Source organism: Symphalangus syndactylus, chromosome 10 (assembly GCF_028878055.3).
Source record: "Symphalangus syndactylus isolate Jambi chromosome 10, NHGRI_mSymSyn1-v2.1_pri, whole genome shotgun sequence".
In the NCBI taxonomy this organism is placed as follows: domain Eukaryota; kingdom Metazoa; phylum Chordata; class Mammalia; order Primates; family Hylobatidae; genus Symphalangus; species Symphalangus syndactylus.
The window spans coordinates 102016800-102036079 of record NC_072432.2 but is presented as its reverse complement, the minus strand read 5'-3'; the positions used below and the strand labels follow the sequence as shown (position 1 = coordinate 102036079).

The 19280-nt window shown below is 38.5% G+C and overlaps 1 protein-coding gene across 3 annotated transcripts in view; it reads right to left on the bottom strand.

Annotated features, from left to right (window-relative positions):
* The window catches only part of STAG1 (STAG1 cohesin complex component), a 424583-nt gene that overhangs the window by 283333 nt on the left and 121970 nt on the right, over positions 1-19280 (bottom strand). For all 3 annotated transcript variants that reach the window (XM_055295322.2, XM_063611315.1, XM_055295321.2), the window contains 2 exons: positions 18774-18885; positions 11124-11226 (listed from right to left, as the gene is read on the bottom strand). In XM_055295322.2, the coding sequence (XP_055151297.1) occupies positions 11124-11226; positions 18774-18802 (132 nt within the window). In that variant the 5' untranslated portion in view covers positions 18803-18885. The remainder of the gene's footprint in view (positions 1-11123; positions 11227-18773; positions 18886-19280) is intronic.

Here is a 19280-nt window from a genome sequence, read left to right as displayed (position 1 = left end):
AGGTTATGTGTGGAATTTTTTTTTTTTTTGTAGACGGAGTCTCGCTCTTTCGCCCAGGCCGAAGCACAGTGGCACGATCTCGGCTCACTGCAAGCTCCACCTCCCAGGTTCACGCCATTCTCCTGCCTCAGCCTCCCGAGTAGCTAGGACTACAGGTGCCCACCACCACACCCAGCTAATTTTTGTATTTTTAGTAGAGACAGGGTTTCACCATGTTACCCAGGATGGTCTCGATCTCCTGACCTCGTGATCTGCCCGCCTCGGCCTCCCAAAGTGCTGGGATTACAGGCATGAGCTACTGTGCCCGGTCTATGTGTGGAATTTTTTATGTGGCTATATGTTGAGATTCAGAAAGTTTCGAACTTCAGAGCATTTCAGATTTCAGATTTTTCCATTAGTGTTGCTCAACTTGTAACTGGAGTCTAACAACATGTAGGCCTTTCAGACTAACATCTTTCACTTTAATAATATGCAATTAAGATCCATGTCTGGCTGGGCACGGTGGCTCACGCCTCTAATCCCCATACATTGAGAGCACGATATGGAAGGATTGCTGAGGCCAAGAGTTCAAGACCAGCCTGGGAAACAAAGCAAGACCCCCTTCTCTAAAAAAAATAAAAAATAAAAAAATTTATCAATTAACAAGAAATAAAAAGAAAAAAGAAAAACTATCTAAAGATAAAGGATTTAAAAAAAAAAAAAGAACAAAAAAGTTAGCTGGACATGGTGGCATGTGCCTGTAGCTCCAGCTATGCAGGAGGATGGCCTGAACCTAGGAGCCTGAGGCTGCACTGAGCCATGAACATTCCACTGCACTCCCTCCAGCCTGAACAACAGAGCAAGACCCTGTTTTAAAACAAACAAAAACATCCATGTCTTTTAGGGGCCAAATAGGTCATTCAAAAAAACTGTTGAATAGCATTCCATTCTATAGATGTATCACATTTTGTTAGCCATTTACCAAATAATGGGCATCTGGGTCACCACTATTAGGCAATTACAAATAAAAAACATTCACAAGCAGGTTTTCCTGTGTACTTAATTTTTAAAATCAGCTATGTATATACCTAGGGGTATAACTGCTGGAACTTTGAGTAAGACTATGTTTAGCTTTGTATGAAACTGCCAAACTGTCTTTCAAAGTGGCTGTACCATTTTGCATTTCTACCAGCAAGAAACGAAAGTTTCTGAGCCGGGAGCGGTGGCTCACACCTGTAATCCCTGCACTTTGGGAGGCCGAGGCAGGCGGATCACGAGGTCAGGAGATTGAGACCATCCTGGCTAACAAAGTGAAACTCCGTCCCTTACTAAAAATACAAAAAAATTAGCTGGGTGTGGTGGTGGGTGCCTGTAGTCCCAGCTACTCGGGAGGCTGAGGCAGGAGAATGGCGTGAACCCAGGAGGCGGAGCTTGCAGTGAGCCACGATCATGCCACTGCACTCCAGCCTGGGCAACAGAGTGAGACTCCATCTCCAAAAAAAAAAAAAAAGACATCAGAGTTTCTGTTGCATCACATACCTCCCAGGAAACTGATATTGTCAGATTTTTAAATTTCAGCCATTCTAATAGGTATATAGTAGGATCTCATTGTTGTCTTGATTTGCAGTTCCCAAATGACAAATGATTTGAAGCCTTTAAATAGTTAATAATTATTTTTTAAGACAGAGTCTTACTCTGTCACCCAGACTAGAATGTAATGATGCAATCTCAGCTCACTGCAACCTCTGCCTCCCAGGTTCAGGTGATTCTCGTGCCTCAGGCTCCCAAGGAGATGGGATTACAGGTGTGTGCCACCACACCCAGGTAATTTTTTTATTTTTAGTAGAGATGGGGTTTCACCATTTTGGCCAGGCTGGTCTCGAACTCCTGGACTCAAGTGATCGGCCCCGCCTTGGCTTCCCAAAGTGTTAGGATTATAGGTGTGCACCACTGTGCCCGGCCAATTAATTCTTTACATTAAGTTTTCTCCATTTGAATTATTGGCAATGATTCTCTCACCAGACTGGACCCAGACTGATTCTTCATATGTGCACTGCCCAACACGGTAACCACTATCCCCAAACATGGCTTTCAAAGAACTTATACTGGCTGGGCGTCGTGGCTCATGCCTGTAATCTCAGCACTTTGGGAGGCTGATGCGGATGGATTAGCTGAGGTCAGGAGTTTGAGACCGGCCTGGCCAACACGGTGAAACCCCGTCTCCACTAAAAATACAAAAAATGAGCCAGGCATGGTGGTATGCGCCTGTAGTCCTAGCTACTCAGGAGGCTAAGGCAGGAGAATTGCTTGAACCCGGGAGGTGGAGGTTGCAGCGAGCCAAGACTGTGCCACTGCACTCCAGCGTGGGCAACAGAGAAAGACTCTGCCTCAAAAAATAAACAAAATAAAAAAGAACTTATATTATTTAAGATGTATTTTCAACATCCTAATACAATCTTGTCAACTGGTAGTGATGAAGGAACACTAGTGCTTTATATCCCATAAACAACAGTACAAGTGAAATATCTATGGTCCATAGGGTTATTAATACAGAAATTAGAGTTCATTACTGCAGGTAATTCAAGGGACACAGTGATTTTAAAATCTTTTAATGAGTATGTGTAGGAAAGCAAACCTGAAATACCTGAAAGAAAGCTTGCAGCAACACAGTAAGTAATGAATTTCATGGAAAATATGTTACATATACATAGGAAGTCATTAACCTTCACTGTTCCTATACAAAAATGATGCAATCTAATCTCAGAATTTACAGCAATCTTTAGGACGACTGTGTACTATTCAATTTAAATGTGTATCTACATTTTTAGTAAAGTGTTTTAAATACACAAATTAGCCCTGCTGTGTAGGAAAATAACTTATCCCAAATACCCTATTCCAAAGCTCTAGAATAGGTTAAGTTGCAGTATGAATGTGCAATGACTTTCCTAGAAGTTTTAAGAAACAAAGATACAAAAACATTCTTTAACCTTTGTGCCTTATCTGGCATAATGAGCTGTGAATGTTAAATAATCCACACCGTACCACAAATAATATACATTAACTTTTTTTGGGATTGCATAATGCAAGAATTTTATACATACACAATTAAAAGATAAAGAGATAAACACAAATACCTGCAATATAAAATACTAAACTATAGTATATAAAAATACTTTTCATGGAATTTTGGTTTATGGTAAGTGCTAAAAAACCTTCTAAGAGAAAGATTATTTTTAGTACCGAGAAGCAGGAAAAGTTTCACAAAAAAATTATGCTGCAAGGTGGGACTTAATGGACTCATAAAATTAGTAAGAATTAGTATTAGTAAGATTAGCATATGTAGAATTTAGAAAACAAGGGTTCCAGAACAAAAAAACACAATGAGCAATGGTGTGAATGTGGGAAAGCAAAAGTCATACATGAAAAAACAAGAGACAGATACCTGACTAAAAAGTTGTGAACAGGGAAATACAATAAAATATTAGGTGTGATATTAGGTGAGTTGAAAATACCCCACACTTTTTCATAAAACGGCATTGCCTGTGAGCTGAGATCGTGCCACTGCACTCCAGCCTGGGTGACAACAAGACTTTATCCAAAAGAAAAAAAAGAAGAGTGGGGGGCACTGCCTGCTTTTTGAATAAGAAAAAACATATTCCTGGCCGGCCAGTGGCTCACGCCTGTAATCTCAGCACTTTGGGAGGCCGAGGCGGGCAGATCATGAGGTCAGGAGATTGAGACCATCCTGGCTAACACAGTGAAACCCCATCTCTACTAAAAATACAAAAAATTAGCAGCTGAGGCAGGGGAATGGTGTGAACCCGGGAGGCGGAGCTTGCAGTGAGCCAAGATCATGTCCACTACACTCCAGCCTGGGCGACAGAGGAAGACTCCAAATCAAAAAAATAAAAAAGAAAAAACATATTCCCACCCGGCACTATTAAAAAGAATGAAATAGAAAAAGACAAAGACCAAAGGTAGGAAGCTAATAGTACAGCTGCCAATAAAGTGAGCCCTAAAGATACAAACTTGGGAAATGTAAAATAAAGGACAGATGTGGAAGACAGTGAGATTATAAAATAAAAGTCATCAGACACCGGGCGCGGTGGCTCGAGCCTGTAATCCCAGCACTTTCGGAGGCCAAGGCGGGTGGATCATGAGGTCAGGAGATCAAGACCATCCTGGCTAACACAGTGAAACCCCGTCTCTACTAAAAATACAAAAAAAGTAGCCAGGCACGGTGGTGGGCACCTGTCGTCCCAGCTACTCGGGGGGCTGAGGCAGGAGAATGGCATGAACCTGGGAGGCGGAACTTGCAGTGAGCCGAGATTGCGCCACTGCACTCCAGCCTGGGCGACAGAGTGAGACTGTGTCTCAAAAAAAAAAAAAAAAAAAAAAAAAAAGTCATCAGACCTGAAATTTCAATAGATAAAGGAGACAGGACAAGAGACTTGGAGATGAGGAAATGTAACAATGACTCGGGTTTTAATTCTGTGTTCTTGGAACTGTGGTAGTCTTCAACATAATTAAGGAAGTCAGAACTAAAAACTAGTCTAGTCAGCAGAAGAAAATTCTAAATGAAAAATTAAGAAAACAACAAAGCTTAAAAAGAAGTCCAACTAATACACTTCCTAAAGTGATTACAAAAGAGTGCACATTTAAGCTCCAAAAAATTCTTTTATAGAGATCTTTGTTTCTTAGAAAAATAAAAATAGAAAAGGTAGTACAGAAAATTATAAATAGGATGGGCACAGTGCCTCATGCCTGTAATCCAGCACTTTAGGAGTCCTACTGGGCAGATTGCTTGAGCCGAGGAGTTTGAGACCAGCCTGGGCAACATGATGAAACCTTGCCTCTACAAAAACTTAGCCAGTGTGGTGATGCATGCCTGTAGTCCCACTCCAAAGGCTGAGGTGGGAGAATCACTTGAGCCTGGGAAATCGAGTCTGTGGTGAGCTGTCATCATACCACCTTTATTCACAAATAATGAACAATATACAAAGTATTGATTTAAACTTTCACCACTTAAAAACTAGAAAAGACTTAACCATTATAAGCAGTAACATACCTTATACCCATGTATTTTGCTGTGTGAAAGGCAATAATATATGTCAAAAGCTTTCAAAACAAACAGCATATACTAACAAACTTCACTTTTAGAAATTTAGGATTAAAAAAAACAATGGCTATACAGCAAAACTTATTTGCAAAACACTTCATGTCAGCATGGTTTAGAATAGTTAAGAATTTTTAACATAAATGCTCAACATGGCACCAACTCTGCAATTGGTTTGTCAGTGTCCCACATTAACTCCCTGGGCCTGGTCATTCAGTTTCCAGCCTCTGCTGAGTCCCTCATACTATTCCAAGTGTAGCAGGGGAAATTGAGAGGCCCTTCCTCAAGCTCTGGTCATAATGGAGGTACAAGGGAGACATCTACAGGGAACCATGAGATCAGTGGTGTTGGAAATGCTAAGTCAGTCCTTCTTTAGGCTGGATGTTGGTAGTGGTCGTCACAAAGTCCATATATTTTATATCTAGGCCTTCACCTGGCCTATGGACTTATACCCATGTGCCTGGTTTATCAGCGCAATGGTTCTTCAGCCCATTACAGATGAGAAGGAGCTATACTGAAGATCAAGAAGGAACCACTGGAGTCTGAATGTTCCTGAAAGATTGACTTAGTCCTAGCTTAGTCCTCATAAAACCTCCTAACAATGGGGTTGGTACTTTTACTCTCTATTTTACAGGAGTTATAATAGATTGTTAAAGGACAACCAAGAAAAGACAAAAGAAGTGACAGTCAGAGGTTGAGAGGAGCCAGAAAAACCTAAAATCTAGCAGACATCTGCCACCACATTGTAACATGGTGGTTCCTATCACAATGCTGGGTCAAAAAGAGATTGATTTGGTTTATAATGCTAAACCAAGAGGGTGGGCAAATAAAAATTTTGGTATTTAAAAGAAAAAAAAAACTTTGGAATTTGAATATCATCAAATTCCAAAAAGTCTACATTAAACTACCAAATAATTTAAAAGATCCAATTTTTCTAAGTGACCCGTTAACTTACCCTTCTGGTACTCATTATTAATCATTTGTTGTGCATTCTCCATCTTATGTATGAATAGACATTTAAAAATAAAAACTGTATCTTTTTATTGTTAGATATGAGTTCTAAATTTCTTTTCAAAGAAAAGTATGTTCAATTCTTTGCCTTCTATTTTTAAACTTAACTTCCTCATAAAGCAATCTTTTTCAATTACCTGCTCCACCCTGACTCATTGCAATCACCTGCTCCACCCTGACTCATTGTCGATCACCTGCTCTGTCATAACCATTTTTCCCACCAAACCACTCACCCCGTCACTCTTTAAATTAGCCAATCGGAATTAGTTTAGCCTGTGTGGTCTAACCCTAGCCAATAAGGGAATGACACAGCAGCAGGCGCCACATGCGTCAGGGATAAGAACCCCTTCCCCTCCCTTGTCCAAGTGTGCACTCACCATTGTTCCATCTGTAAGGGCGCACCCTTCTATAGAAGTACCTTGCCTTGCTGAGAATTAAAAGAAAATTTCATATTCAAGTGCTATTTCTTTTGCAGCACTGAAACTTTATATACAACATTATTTACCTCTCCTACTCAGCCTATGCAAATATGAAAGTTATATAATGTTGAGAATATAGAAGTGCTGGTTCTCACTAAGAGAAAAAAAATCCTTAACAAAACACGAGAGACTAAAGAGGGGTTAAGGTTAGAGAGGTGCTGATTTACATGACAACTACAAGCAACATAAAATCCTGGACTAGACCCTGATTCAGGAAAAGAATAGTTTTTCTTTTCTTTAAGGGATTAGATTATGACAACTGGCAAAATCTAAATGAGATGTATAGATATCGTTATTATATCAATATTATTTTCATAACTGTACTGTGGTTATGTAAGAAAAAATGTCCTTGACTGCAAAGAAATACTAAAGTATTAGAAATAAAGTGCTGCGAGGAGGTATTTTACCAAACAATACTGAATTTAAAAAAAAAAAAGTAACATCACGTCTGCAACTTACTCCAAAACAGTTCAAAACTAAGATACCAAAATACTTATCTCTGCATATGCCATAAAAAATCCATATTTACATGTGTATATGTGTGTACATATATAGAGAGGAGAAGACAGAGAGAAGGAGAGTGGGAATATGATAAAGCAAATGTAGTAAAATGCTAACATTAGGACAATGTGCATGAAGGACAGCTGACAATTCTTCATAGAATTCTTAGAATCCTTCTGTGTTCGAAATTATTTCAAAATGAAAAATTTTTTAAACACCAAAGAGCAGGGGGCGGGGCAGTGCTTATGTAACAAAATTAAAACACCATTCATTCATTAAACATTTACTAAACACTTACTGCAGGTCAGACACTAGTAAGCAGCAGAAGACACACTAGATAAAAATTCCTGCCTTCACACAACTTACATTCCAGTTGGAGGAGAGAGACAATAAGCAAGTAAGTAAAACGTATGTTACGTTAGCGGAAGGGGAAAACAGTTAAGTCATATTGGGTAGAGGTGGCAATTTGCAATGTTAAACACATCCTTAGGCCTGGTGCGGTGACTCACGCCTATAATCCCAATACTTTGTGAGGCTGAGGTTGGCAGTTCACTTCAGGTCAGGAGTTCAAGACCAGCCTGGCCAACATGGTGAAACCCTGTCTCTACTAAAAATACAAAGATTAGCCAGGCGTGGTGGTGCATGCCTGTAATCCCAGCTACTTGGAAGGCTGAGGTGGGAGAATTGCTTGAACTCGGGAGGCAGAGGTTGCAGCACTTTGGGAGGCTGAGGTGGGACGATCAGTTGAGCCCAGGAGTTTAAGACCAGCCTGGACAACATAGTGAGACCCCATCTTCACACAAAAATAAATCAGCCATGCGTGGTGGCATGCGCCTGTAGTCCCAGCTATTCAGGAGGCTGAGGAGGTGGGAGAACTGTTTGAGCCCAGGAGTTTGAGGATGCAGTAAGCCACAGTTGCGCCACTGCACTCCAGTCTGGGTGACAGAGTGAGATCCTGTCTCAAAAGAAAAATAAAATAAAACATAAAATAAAAGTAAAGAAAACAATACTGCCTGTAATAGAAACTCCTTATATTAATTGTTTTTGACTGGATAAATGAAAACCAAAGAGACAAGAAATGCCCTTTAAAAGTAATAAATTTTAAAAGGATTAAACTTACAAAAAAAAGTGATGAATAGTATTACTACAGCTAAACAAAGAATGCTATCAGTTAAAACTTGACTTATTGTTCAAAATGCAGCTAGTTGATAGAAAATGTCCAATATTTCTTCATAACAGGTACCTGAGGCAGGACTCCAATCTGATCATTCTGACAATTATAACTCTCAAGATTAATTAACAGCTTGGCATTCTGGCTTCCTTAAGAGAAACACTGTGGGAGTTAGCATATAAATTCAAATCCTAGCTTTCCCATTTACTTGCTGTGTGACCTTAGGCAAATTACCACTTTTTAACTTCATATTCTACTCTGTAAACTGCATGTAAGACCTATTTCATAACACTAGTGTGAGGATTAAATAACATAAAAAGCCAAAACAAAGCTCAAAGTAGAAATTCAGGAAGTTGTTTATGTTACATTGTTGGCACAATCAAGAAATGGGCCTGATTGAGTTAGGTGGAAGTACAGGGAGCCATGTGAACTAATTTGTGTGAATGTATAGACTGAAATATAAATAAAACAAATTTCTAGAATGCTACTTTCTTATACTGGTTGATATTTTTTCAATACTGTAAATATGGCATGAACATGCACTATTTACTTACTAGATTACGTAGTAGTAACTTCAGTAAAAATCAAATATTTCCTACCACAAAAGGGTTAAGCATTTGGGTACACAGACTTCTTTTCATCAAAAAAGCACAACATTGGTGAAACCCCGTCTCCACTATAAAATACAAAAAATTAGCTGGGCATGGTGGCGCACGCCTGTAGTCCCAGCTACTCAGGAGGCTGAGGCAGGAGAATCACTTGAACCCAGGAGGCGGAGGTTGCAGTGAGCCAAGATCATGCCACTGCACTCCAGCCTGGGCGACAGAGTAAGATTCCATCTCAAAAAAAAAAAAAAAAAAAAAAAAAAAGGCACAACATTACAAGGATTCAGCTGTACACACATAAAACTTAAACATGTTCTAAGGAATAATACAATAGCCTGCTGAAGGGGCGGTAAATTCTCTTTAGGAAAAATAAAAAAGTTTCTTTAAGGAGACAGTACTTAATCTGAATCCTGTAAGTGAAGAATTTCAAGTTGGGGAGAACAAATTCAAGTAAGCAAACATGTGGGCAATTCATTCTCCTACCTTTAAGCAAATCTAGTCTTATTTCCAATTTTGCAGTTATCTTGAGATTGCCAGGATAGCAATGAAACTTGCCTATGGTCTCAGAAAAATCACATGGTAGTAATGGGAACTAGAATAGTTACCAGCTTCCAAGTGCAAAACTCCTTCACTTTTCCCAAAATGTGTTTGTAAGGAATACTGTACCACCAAATACTTCTACAAATGAGGAAGTAATACAAAAAGTTACTATACTGCATGTCTTCCCCCATTATTTTTTTCGTTTAAATAAAAGTAGAGGATAAAAGCAAGTGTATAGCAAAATACAAGAAGTCTTTCATCTTGTTTTTTATTTTAAGGTTGGCCTGGAGGAGTAATTAATTAAAAATTCTAGCAAACAAGAGGGAAAAATGACTTAACTATATCAAAAAACCACTCTTGTTGTGTAACTCACTATAAAAGACATATAGACAATAACTGGTTAACCAACATAACCATCAATTGCAGGGGGTGGATCATTCCTGTGTCATGACTCTAATCACCAAACTAGATTTTAAATGTTCATAAGATGATTACAAACTATAAAACTGGCTATTTGGTGATATTAATAAAATATTTTATACTGGGACTTCACAATGATATTGTGGTGGTGTAAAAAAAAAAAAAAAAAAAAAAGATGGCCGCGGTGCCTTAGGCCTGTAATCCCAGCACTTTGAGAGGCTGAGGCGGGTGGATCACCTGAGGTCAGGAGTTCGAGACCAGCCTGGCCAACATGATGAAACCCCATCTCTACTAAAAAAAAAAAAAAAAAAATAGAAAAAATTAGCTGGGCATGATGGTGAGTGCCTATAATCCCAGCTACTCAGGAGGCTGAGGCAGGGGAATCGCTGAACCCAGGAGGTGGAGGTTGCAGTGAGCCAAGATCGTGCCACTGCACTCCAGCCTGGGCAACAGAGTGAGACTCCATCTTGGGGGGGGGGGGGTGGGGTGGAGAAACAGGCCCTTATTTTTAGCAATACACACTAAAATATTTACAGATGGAATGATGTCTAGAATGGCCTTAAAAATAACATAGGATGGGAAAAAAAGGAGGAGGGGTGACGAGATGAAACAGGATTGGTCATGATTTGAAAACTGCTAAATCTGGGTAATGGCTATATGGGGGGGTTCATTATATGATGTCTCCTATTAAAAGGAGGCTAAGAGTTTCCATTAGAAGAATTTTCGTAAAATAGAAAAAAATTACTAATAGCAAATCACATCGTAAAAGCAAACAGAACATTATAACCCTTAACCCCTTGACAAGCAGATAACAGTATCTTCTATAGGGTTTATGCATGCTTAAATTATGACTGATGCTCTTACAATACATTAAGCTACCTCTCAAAGTAGGATTATCTAGAGCTCTTCTAAACTTCCCAATCAGGTTATCAATGAGAATATACTCTGAGACTGACCCCAAACTCCAAAACAGTACTTGGGAGCTCATAAGAAATCAGAGTTGGATCTGAAAAGCAGAAGTCTTAACTAACTAAACCTCATTCATTGTTAGTGACCTTCTCTATGCCTTCACATGGACTACCATTTATTTACAAAGAGAAGGAGGGCAACAAAATCATACTACAATCATCTCCTTTTTCTGATCACTGCCAAGACAATTTATGTGAAAAAAAGTTTCCAATCTCTATTGTGTCACTGAATTTTTTAAGTATTAACCATATTAGCACTAGAATTAACAACTCACAGCAACTCATTAACACGGTCACTATTAAAGGAACAAAGAAGACAAGCATAATACATACTGGAGGCCGGCCAGGACGACCCCTTTTTCTTTTTCCTTTGACCTCTGTTTCTTCAAGCTCGCTGCCAGCATCGGAATGGGCAGTAGTTTCATTAGTTGAATCCCTAGAAAATGTTATATTATTTTAGCGAACAAATTAATAAGTATAATGCATTTCTGTTTCAATACTTTCCTTACCTCCTGCTATATGGCTGATTAGAAGTGGTTTATACTTCTACTTTCAGAGAAACTCTCTAGCAAACTAAAAATGTTATCCTCCCTTCCTAATTTCACATAACAGTGAGTGAAACGAATCCCCCAAATAAAGAGGGAAATGAAGAGGAAGAAATGACTGTGGAAATGATAGCTGCTATACAAAAATAAATGCAAAATATAACTGCAAAAGACTAATTCTTCAGTATAAAAATATGAAGGCTTAGGAATATTTTTATTTATTTTATAAAGTCATGAAGGTCAGTGCTGTGCCAGTTAATGTTTAACCACTGTCTTTAAAAAAAAAAAATACAAACACCTAAGTTATAAGTATTAAGACATATGACCAGGCACGGTGGCTCATGCCTATAATCTCAGCACTTTGGGAGGGTGAGGCAGGCGGATCACCTGAGATCAGAATTTGGGACCAGCCTGGCCAACATAGTAAAACCCCATCAGTACTAAAAATACAAAAATTAGCCGGGCGTGGTGGCGCGTGCCTGTAATCCCATCTACTCAGGAGGTTGAGGCAGGGGAATCACTTGAACCCTCGGAGGTTGCAGTGAGCCAAGATTACGCCACTGCACTCCAGCCTGGGCGACGGGGCAATACTCTGTCTGAAAACAAAACAAACCAACAAAAAAGACATAAGGGATACTTAGCATGTAATTTACAAACAATAATAAAACACAAAACACTCTTTATTGTAAATTCCACATAACTGATTCTCACAAAATAATTTTAAAGATAATTTTTGCCCAACTCTTATATTGGAATCTTTTTTTTTTTGGGGGGGACAGTCTCACTGTGTCACCCAGGCTGGAGTGCAGTGGCACAATCTCGGCTCACTGCCAGTTCCGCCTCCTGGGTTCATGCCATTCTCCTGCCTCAGCCTCCCGAGTAGCTGGGACTACAGGCACCCACCACTGTGCCCGGCTAATTTTTTTTGCAGTTTTAGTAGAGATGGAGTTTCACCGTGTTAGCCAGGATGGTCTCGATCTCCTGACCTCATGATCCACCTGCCTCGGCCTCCCAAAGTGCTGGGATTACAGGCGTGAGCCACCGCACCTGGCCTTATATTGGAATCTAACCTACAGCTGCAACTGATGAATGAATAGGAATTTTAACATGAAAGCTGGTTTCTATTTTTGTTCACTTTAATGAGTAGGATGCAAGTAAAATGATAAAGACATTTGTTGAAACTTCACTCATTAGTCAATGGTGTGAGCAACTTCTCTGCTGACTCAGATAAGGGCTGAGGAAACATGCTTCCTCAATTTTTTGTTATTGGTATTGTAATGGGTATAGACCATCCGATACACCTTTAAGTTGAATCTGCATTGTTAACAATTTCTCTATCACTTTAAGTCTATAATCAACAAAACAATAAATTAAGTGTTGATTTTTATCATTTGCTGATTTTCATGGTGTACATATTCCTACCATAGCCAATTTCAAATGACCAAAGTGGCATAACCAAAGTGAGGTGGGAAGTGATAAACAGTAGTACAGCATTAAAACATATTTGTACCACAAAGACACAACAGGTTTAAATAACAACTTCAAAAGCATAAATAGTAACATGAAATAATTAGGAAGTGATGAGTTTTGAGTATTTACTATTTTTATTTTTCATATGACATTTAATTTAAGCTTATATAAGTTAACCTTTTAAAACAGATATGTTGTGTTTAGCTAGCTTGCAAAATTCCTAAAAACTTAACATTTAACTCTCACAGGCCAATACAAGCTGGCTTCAACACAGCATTGAAAAGGTTTAGACAGCATGAACAAGAATCTCTTCACTAAATTCTACACTACTGCATAAAATTGTAAAGAGTAGGAAAAGTACATAGCAAATGGTAAGTCCAACTCACAATCTACTATTTCTCAATCTCCTTCACCAAATGCTCTTTTAGGCTCATTCCCTCTTCCTTAAAGCTCAACTGTTAGGTCTGCTGTTCTCCATTTATATTACACTCCCTTGGAGATTTCATCCAGTTAATGTGTAACTTCTATGCAAATGACTTCAATACCTTATCAGTACACCTGACCACATTCCAGATCTCTGACTCAAGATTTTTATCTTGCATGCATGACATACTTACTTGAATGCCACCTCAAATTCACCAAATGCCACATCTAAAATTGAGTCCAATCCTGGCTTACTTCTGACTTTCTACTCACAGAGATACAATTAATTAACTGATTTAAGTTATGCATAAGTATGCTTTAAGTTATTATATAAATTTATTGTCACCATTATCCTGTCTATAAACTCGAATTGATAGAATGATATCAGTCTTCTTATGCCTCCTGCTAACATAATCCTACCTCAGCTATCCTTCTCAGAACAATATAATCTGTTTCTCACTCTTTCCAGGATTACTACCACAATCACCACTCCCCCTGATAATCTCAATTTATCTCCCTACTGCTGCTTATTCAAGCCATTCTACACACCACTGCCAGTAACATTCTCACATCATATTACTTACCCACTTGTAAATCTTCAAAGTTATCATATTACTTCTACAACTTATATATCTTTAAAGTTAATCTGGTATTTAAAACCGTAAATAAGACTGGGTGCAGTGGCTCACACCTGTAATCCCAACACTTTGGGAGGCTGAGGCACGAGAATTGCTTGAACCCAGGAGGTGGAGGTTGCAGTGAGCAGAGATAGCGCCACTGCACTCCAGCCTGGGCGACAGAGTAGAACTCTGTCTCAAAAACAAACAAAACAACAACAACAAAACTATATATAATATTGTAAATGATGTCCAGGGTCAGCAAGCTTTTTCCATAAAGATCCATACAGCCAGGTGCGGTGGCTCACGCCTGTAATCCCAGCACTTTGGGAGGCCAAGGCAGGCAGATCATGAGGTCAGGAGTTCGAGACCTACCTGGCCAACATAGTGAAACCCCGTCTCCACTAAAAATACAAAAATTATCCGGGCATGGTGGTGTGCACCTGTAGTCCCAGCTACTTGGGAGGCTGAGGCAGGAGAATTGCTTGAACCCAGGAGGTGCAGGTTGGCCGAGCCAAGATCACACCACTGCACTCCAGCCTGAGCAACAGAGTGAGACTACATCTCAAAAAAAAAAAAAAAACAAACCATACAGTATATATTTTAGGCTTATGGGTCTTAAGTTCTCTATAGCTACTACTCAACCCTGGTGACATACCATAAATGCAGCCATATGCAATATGCAAATTAATGGGTGTGGCTATGTTTCAACATTTTATTTAAAAGAGGCATCTGAACCACCAGCAGTATTTGCCAACCCGGATCCAGTCAATCTTATTTGTCTCTACTAAAGAACAATGAATCATATTGCTTTTTCTTCTAACTACAATCCAAATAGGCCATGTTCAGTATAGACTATGTGTCAGTTTACATATGTTATCTGTAATACATATGCACAAAAACCTTGTTAAGAAGCATGTTATCTTCCTGATTTTATGAATGAGGAAATGAAAGATCTGAAAACCTGATAAACTTGTCCACAGTCGCATACTCAGTAAGTGGCAGAGTCCAGTTAGATCTCAAGATAAACCTGAATTTTCTATTTTCATGTTAAGATACCACAGTGCAAACATTCTGTTTTGTATTTATCTTGTGTGGACAAAATCTCCAAGTGCTTTTGATGCTTATAAGTCTCCAGGCAACTATAGGAGCAGGTTGGTTCTAGAATATAATTACTGACCCATTAGTGAAACTAACCTATTCTTCAGCAGTATTGTTTATTGATGCCCCTACCAAGAGTCAGAAAAGTACAATTTGTTTAATAATGCTGCCAACTGCAGTCAGCTTAAACAGTGAGAACTATTTCCAACAAACAGCTAATGCACTGTTATGTGTTAGTGTGTGTATGTTTAATTATTAAGACATATGAAAACAAATCCTAGGCTTTTGAAAAAGAAAATTTCGAGCAATAGAAAATATGTAAGAATACAAGGAAAAATTTCACTTTATCTCATCCTAACTCTGAATCCCATCTGCAGAATACCACTGTTAATAGTTTGACGCTGCCATAAATATTTAGGCTTTTGTATCTCTCTCTCTGTCTCTCTCTCTCAAAATATAAATATCAATATTTCAATTTTTTAAGTGTAACATACATGAGAATCCTCCATATAAATACATTAGATTCCTGAATGGCACTCCATAATATGCACTCAACTTATTTAGCTACTTCTCTATCAATGAGCACTTAGTTTGTCTCTAGTTTTGCACTATTACAAACAGGGCTGAAATGACTGTTCTTGTACATAAATAAATCGTAGTACACAATCAAGTTTCTCTTTAGGATATATGCATTGAAAATGACAGGTCGAGGGGTATGGAAATTCAAACTTTGACCAATTGCTCTTCAAAACTCCTGCGGCTAATGTTCACATTTATAACACTACTAGACATAAATTAAGAGCATGGAAGAATAAGATCAAATCTTATTTAAAAAATGATTTTGCTCCCTAGAACTCTCTAAATTCTGTCTACCTCTTTCTATCTCCAGGGTAACTAGTTTAAGTTATCATCTTTTCCCTAGATACTGCAACATCCTTCTCCTGATAGGTCTCCTTGTTTCTAGTGTTGGCCTTTCCCATCTAATACTATACTGCACTAAGTAACTTTCTAAGTATGTATCTTCTTATATATCTATCATGCTGATATGGTTAGGCTCTGTGTCTTCACCAAAATCTCATCTCGAATTGTAATCCCCACCTGTTGAGGGAGGGACCTGGTGGGAGGTGACTGGATCACAGGAGCAGTTTCCTCTATGCTGTTGTTGTGATAGTTCTCACGAGATCCGATGGTTTAAAAGTGTGGTACTTCCTTCCACTCCCCTTCTCTCTCTCCTGCCATCTTGTGAAGAAGATGCTTGCTTCCCCTTCACCTTCCGCCATGATTGTAAGTTTCCTGAGGCCTCCCCAGCCATGCGATGAGTCAACTAAACCTCTTTTCTTTATAAATTACCCAGTTCCAGGTAGTTCTTTATAGCAGTGTGAAAATGGAATAATACACATAGTGAAGAGAAAAAAACTAATTCTGAACATGACTTAGCAGATACTGATATGATATTGTTCCTCCCTACTCACAGTTTATTTCATGTCACTCTCCATCCCCAGTGCTGGAGAAAAAAAAGGAGTGGGGGGAGGCTTTATTTCAGGCCTTCAAACATATCTCAGGGTCCTTGCATGACAATCTCAGTCTGGGCCTAAGAGCCTGCTCCCTTCTTCTTCCCCTAAACCCTACTTCAGACCTCCTACTTTTCCTTCACAGTACCAGTGATAGTTTAGAACTATGTATTTGTGATTATTTGATTTATATCTAACTTTACAAGCTTCACTGCAAAAAGAACTGAGTCTGCTCTACATGTTATATCTACCCAGAACCTAGTATGCTTCCGGGAATATAAAATGTAGTAAATGATAATGTTTTGACAATGCTTAATAGTAAACAGCACTAAGGTGACAAATCCATCAGCAATTATAATATCTAAGTAAGCCAAGAAATAATAAGGATAATCACTAGAGTGGTCTTTATAGTGTCTACATTTTAAAAACCAAAATTGGACATCTCAATTTAACCAAGAGTACCATCTTCAGCTGACAGATCTAAACCAGAGCTCATTTACCCAGCTCCCAGATCACCACTGTCCAGTACCCACAGACATATTAGAGATTCACATTTTTCTGAAAAAAAAATTCACTCACAAAGCATGATATATTAGATATAATGTCAATACAAACTCATGTAATACAACTTCAATTTAAATATAACCTCTGTTTCATATTTTATCAAAGAGCTAATACCCAACACAGTGTCCTAGCAGCAGGACATACAAAAATAAGGCACACAATGCAGTTTAGGAGATGGGTCAGAAAAAATAAGAGACAATTATAAAATGTTACATTAAGTACTTTTCTGGAGGCGTAAGACCTGAGCTAAGACTTAAATAGGTAGTGGCTTGGCCAGGTAAGGGCAGAAGTGCGTAAGTACAAAGAAAAGAAAGAAAATACTATAAGGGGCCCTCTAAACTTAAATATCATATAAATATGGTATTTATACCGTATTTATATATGTTCATATATTTACATATATGATATCATGCTCAGGTACAGGGGTAAAAAAGAAATAAGTAGGCAGAAATAAATTTTATCTCCCATATGTCGGGGAAAGGACAGGAGGACAGTATTGATGGTTTTTCAAGCGGTTTAAAGAAATTTGGATAGCTCTGTGTCTTAGAATGCTAGAAGGGAAAAAAAGAAGGCCAAGAGATCAATCAGAGGTTCTCTCTTGAAAATAAGGTATGCAAATGAATTGAGCAGCAATAATATATAAATAACTGCTTAAAGTGCTCATCACTTTTATTATATCTAAACCATTTTTATACAGAATCAAAGTATGCAGATTCCCGACTTGCAACATGATAAAAGCTATGAAAGGAATAATATCTGCCATTCCTGTGATCACATTTCCCAAAATAAGTCCCAATTCTAAATCTGGCGAGGCACAGTGACTCACGCATGTAATCCCAGCACTTTGGGAGGCTGAGGCGGGCAGACCACCTGAGGTCAGGAGTTCGAGACCAGCCTGGCCAACATAGTGAAACCCGGTCTCTACTAAAAATACAAAAATTAGCCGGGCATGGTGGCACATGCCTGTAATCCCAGCTACTCAGGAGGCTGAGGCAGGAGAATCACTTGAACCTGGAAGACAGAGGTAGCAGTGAGCCGAGATCGTACCACTGCATTCCAGCATGGGCAACAGTGGAAAATTCCATCTCAAAAGAAAATAAAAATAAAAGTCCCAATTCTAAATCTGTCCTTAACTCCAACAAATCTAATGGGATGCCATCAAAAATGTCAACTGGTATATCCCTTAGATTTCTTCTGGTAGCAGAACAACCTCAACAATCTCAATCTAAGGAAAAAGAAAGAATCATAATAAAAGAGCTAGAAGTGAGCAGAGAGGGGGTAGAGAAAGAGTATGGTATAAGATAGGGGACACCAAACTACTTTTTTGTAAATGGCCAGACTAAATATTTTAGGCTTTCCACGCAATACTATCACTGTCACAACTTGTAATACAAAGTAGTCATAAACAGCATGTAAAGGAGTGAGTGTGGCTCTCATCCAAAATTTTATTTTGCAAAAAGAGACAACATGCCAGATTTGGCCCATGGGCCACAGTTTGCTGACTCCTAATATAGGACATTAACATCTTTTTTGTTGAATATCAGAAAACATGTTGACAGTTCAATAGCAAAAGCCATGAATGGATATGGTAATTACACACCCTACTACTACTTACACTGCAAACATATTGTCCCAATATCAAAGAACATATTTGAAATGTCTCATCAAAGAGAGCATTTTGATAAAGAAATAAGTTGTCCAAAATTTTCTTTAAAAACTAAAAAAAACAAAAAAGAAAATTACAATACTTACTGTAACACTGGTAATTCTGAAGTAATCATTGCTGGAGAGGTCCTTTCACAATGCAGCAAAATAATCAAGTGCTGTACAACTCAAAACTTTTAAAATAACCTCAAAGGCAATCCTGTCAATTAAAGAAAAGAAATTATTTTAAAATAAAATGAGGATGACAGAATTCATAAACTACAATCAATCTACACCATTACCAGTGATCACACTACTTGGCATTTACCCAAATGAGCTGAAAACTAATGTCCACAGATGTTTATAGCAGTTTTATTCATAACTGCCAAAACTTGGAAGCAACCAAGATGTTCTCACTAAGTAAATGAATAAATAAACTACGCACATCCTCACAATGAAATATTATTTGGCATTAAAATTAGCTTGAGAGCCTTGAAAAGGCATGAAGGAACCTTAAATACATATTATTAAGTAAAGAAGCCAATCTGAAAAGGATACATACTGCATGATTCCAACCATATGACATTTTGGAAAAGGCAAAACTATGGAGCCAGT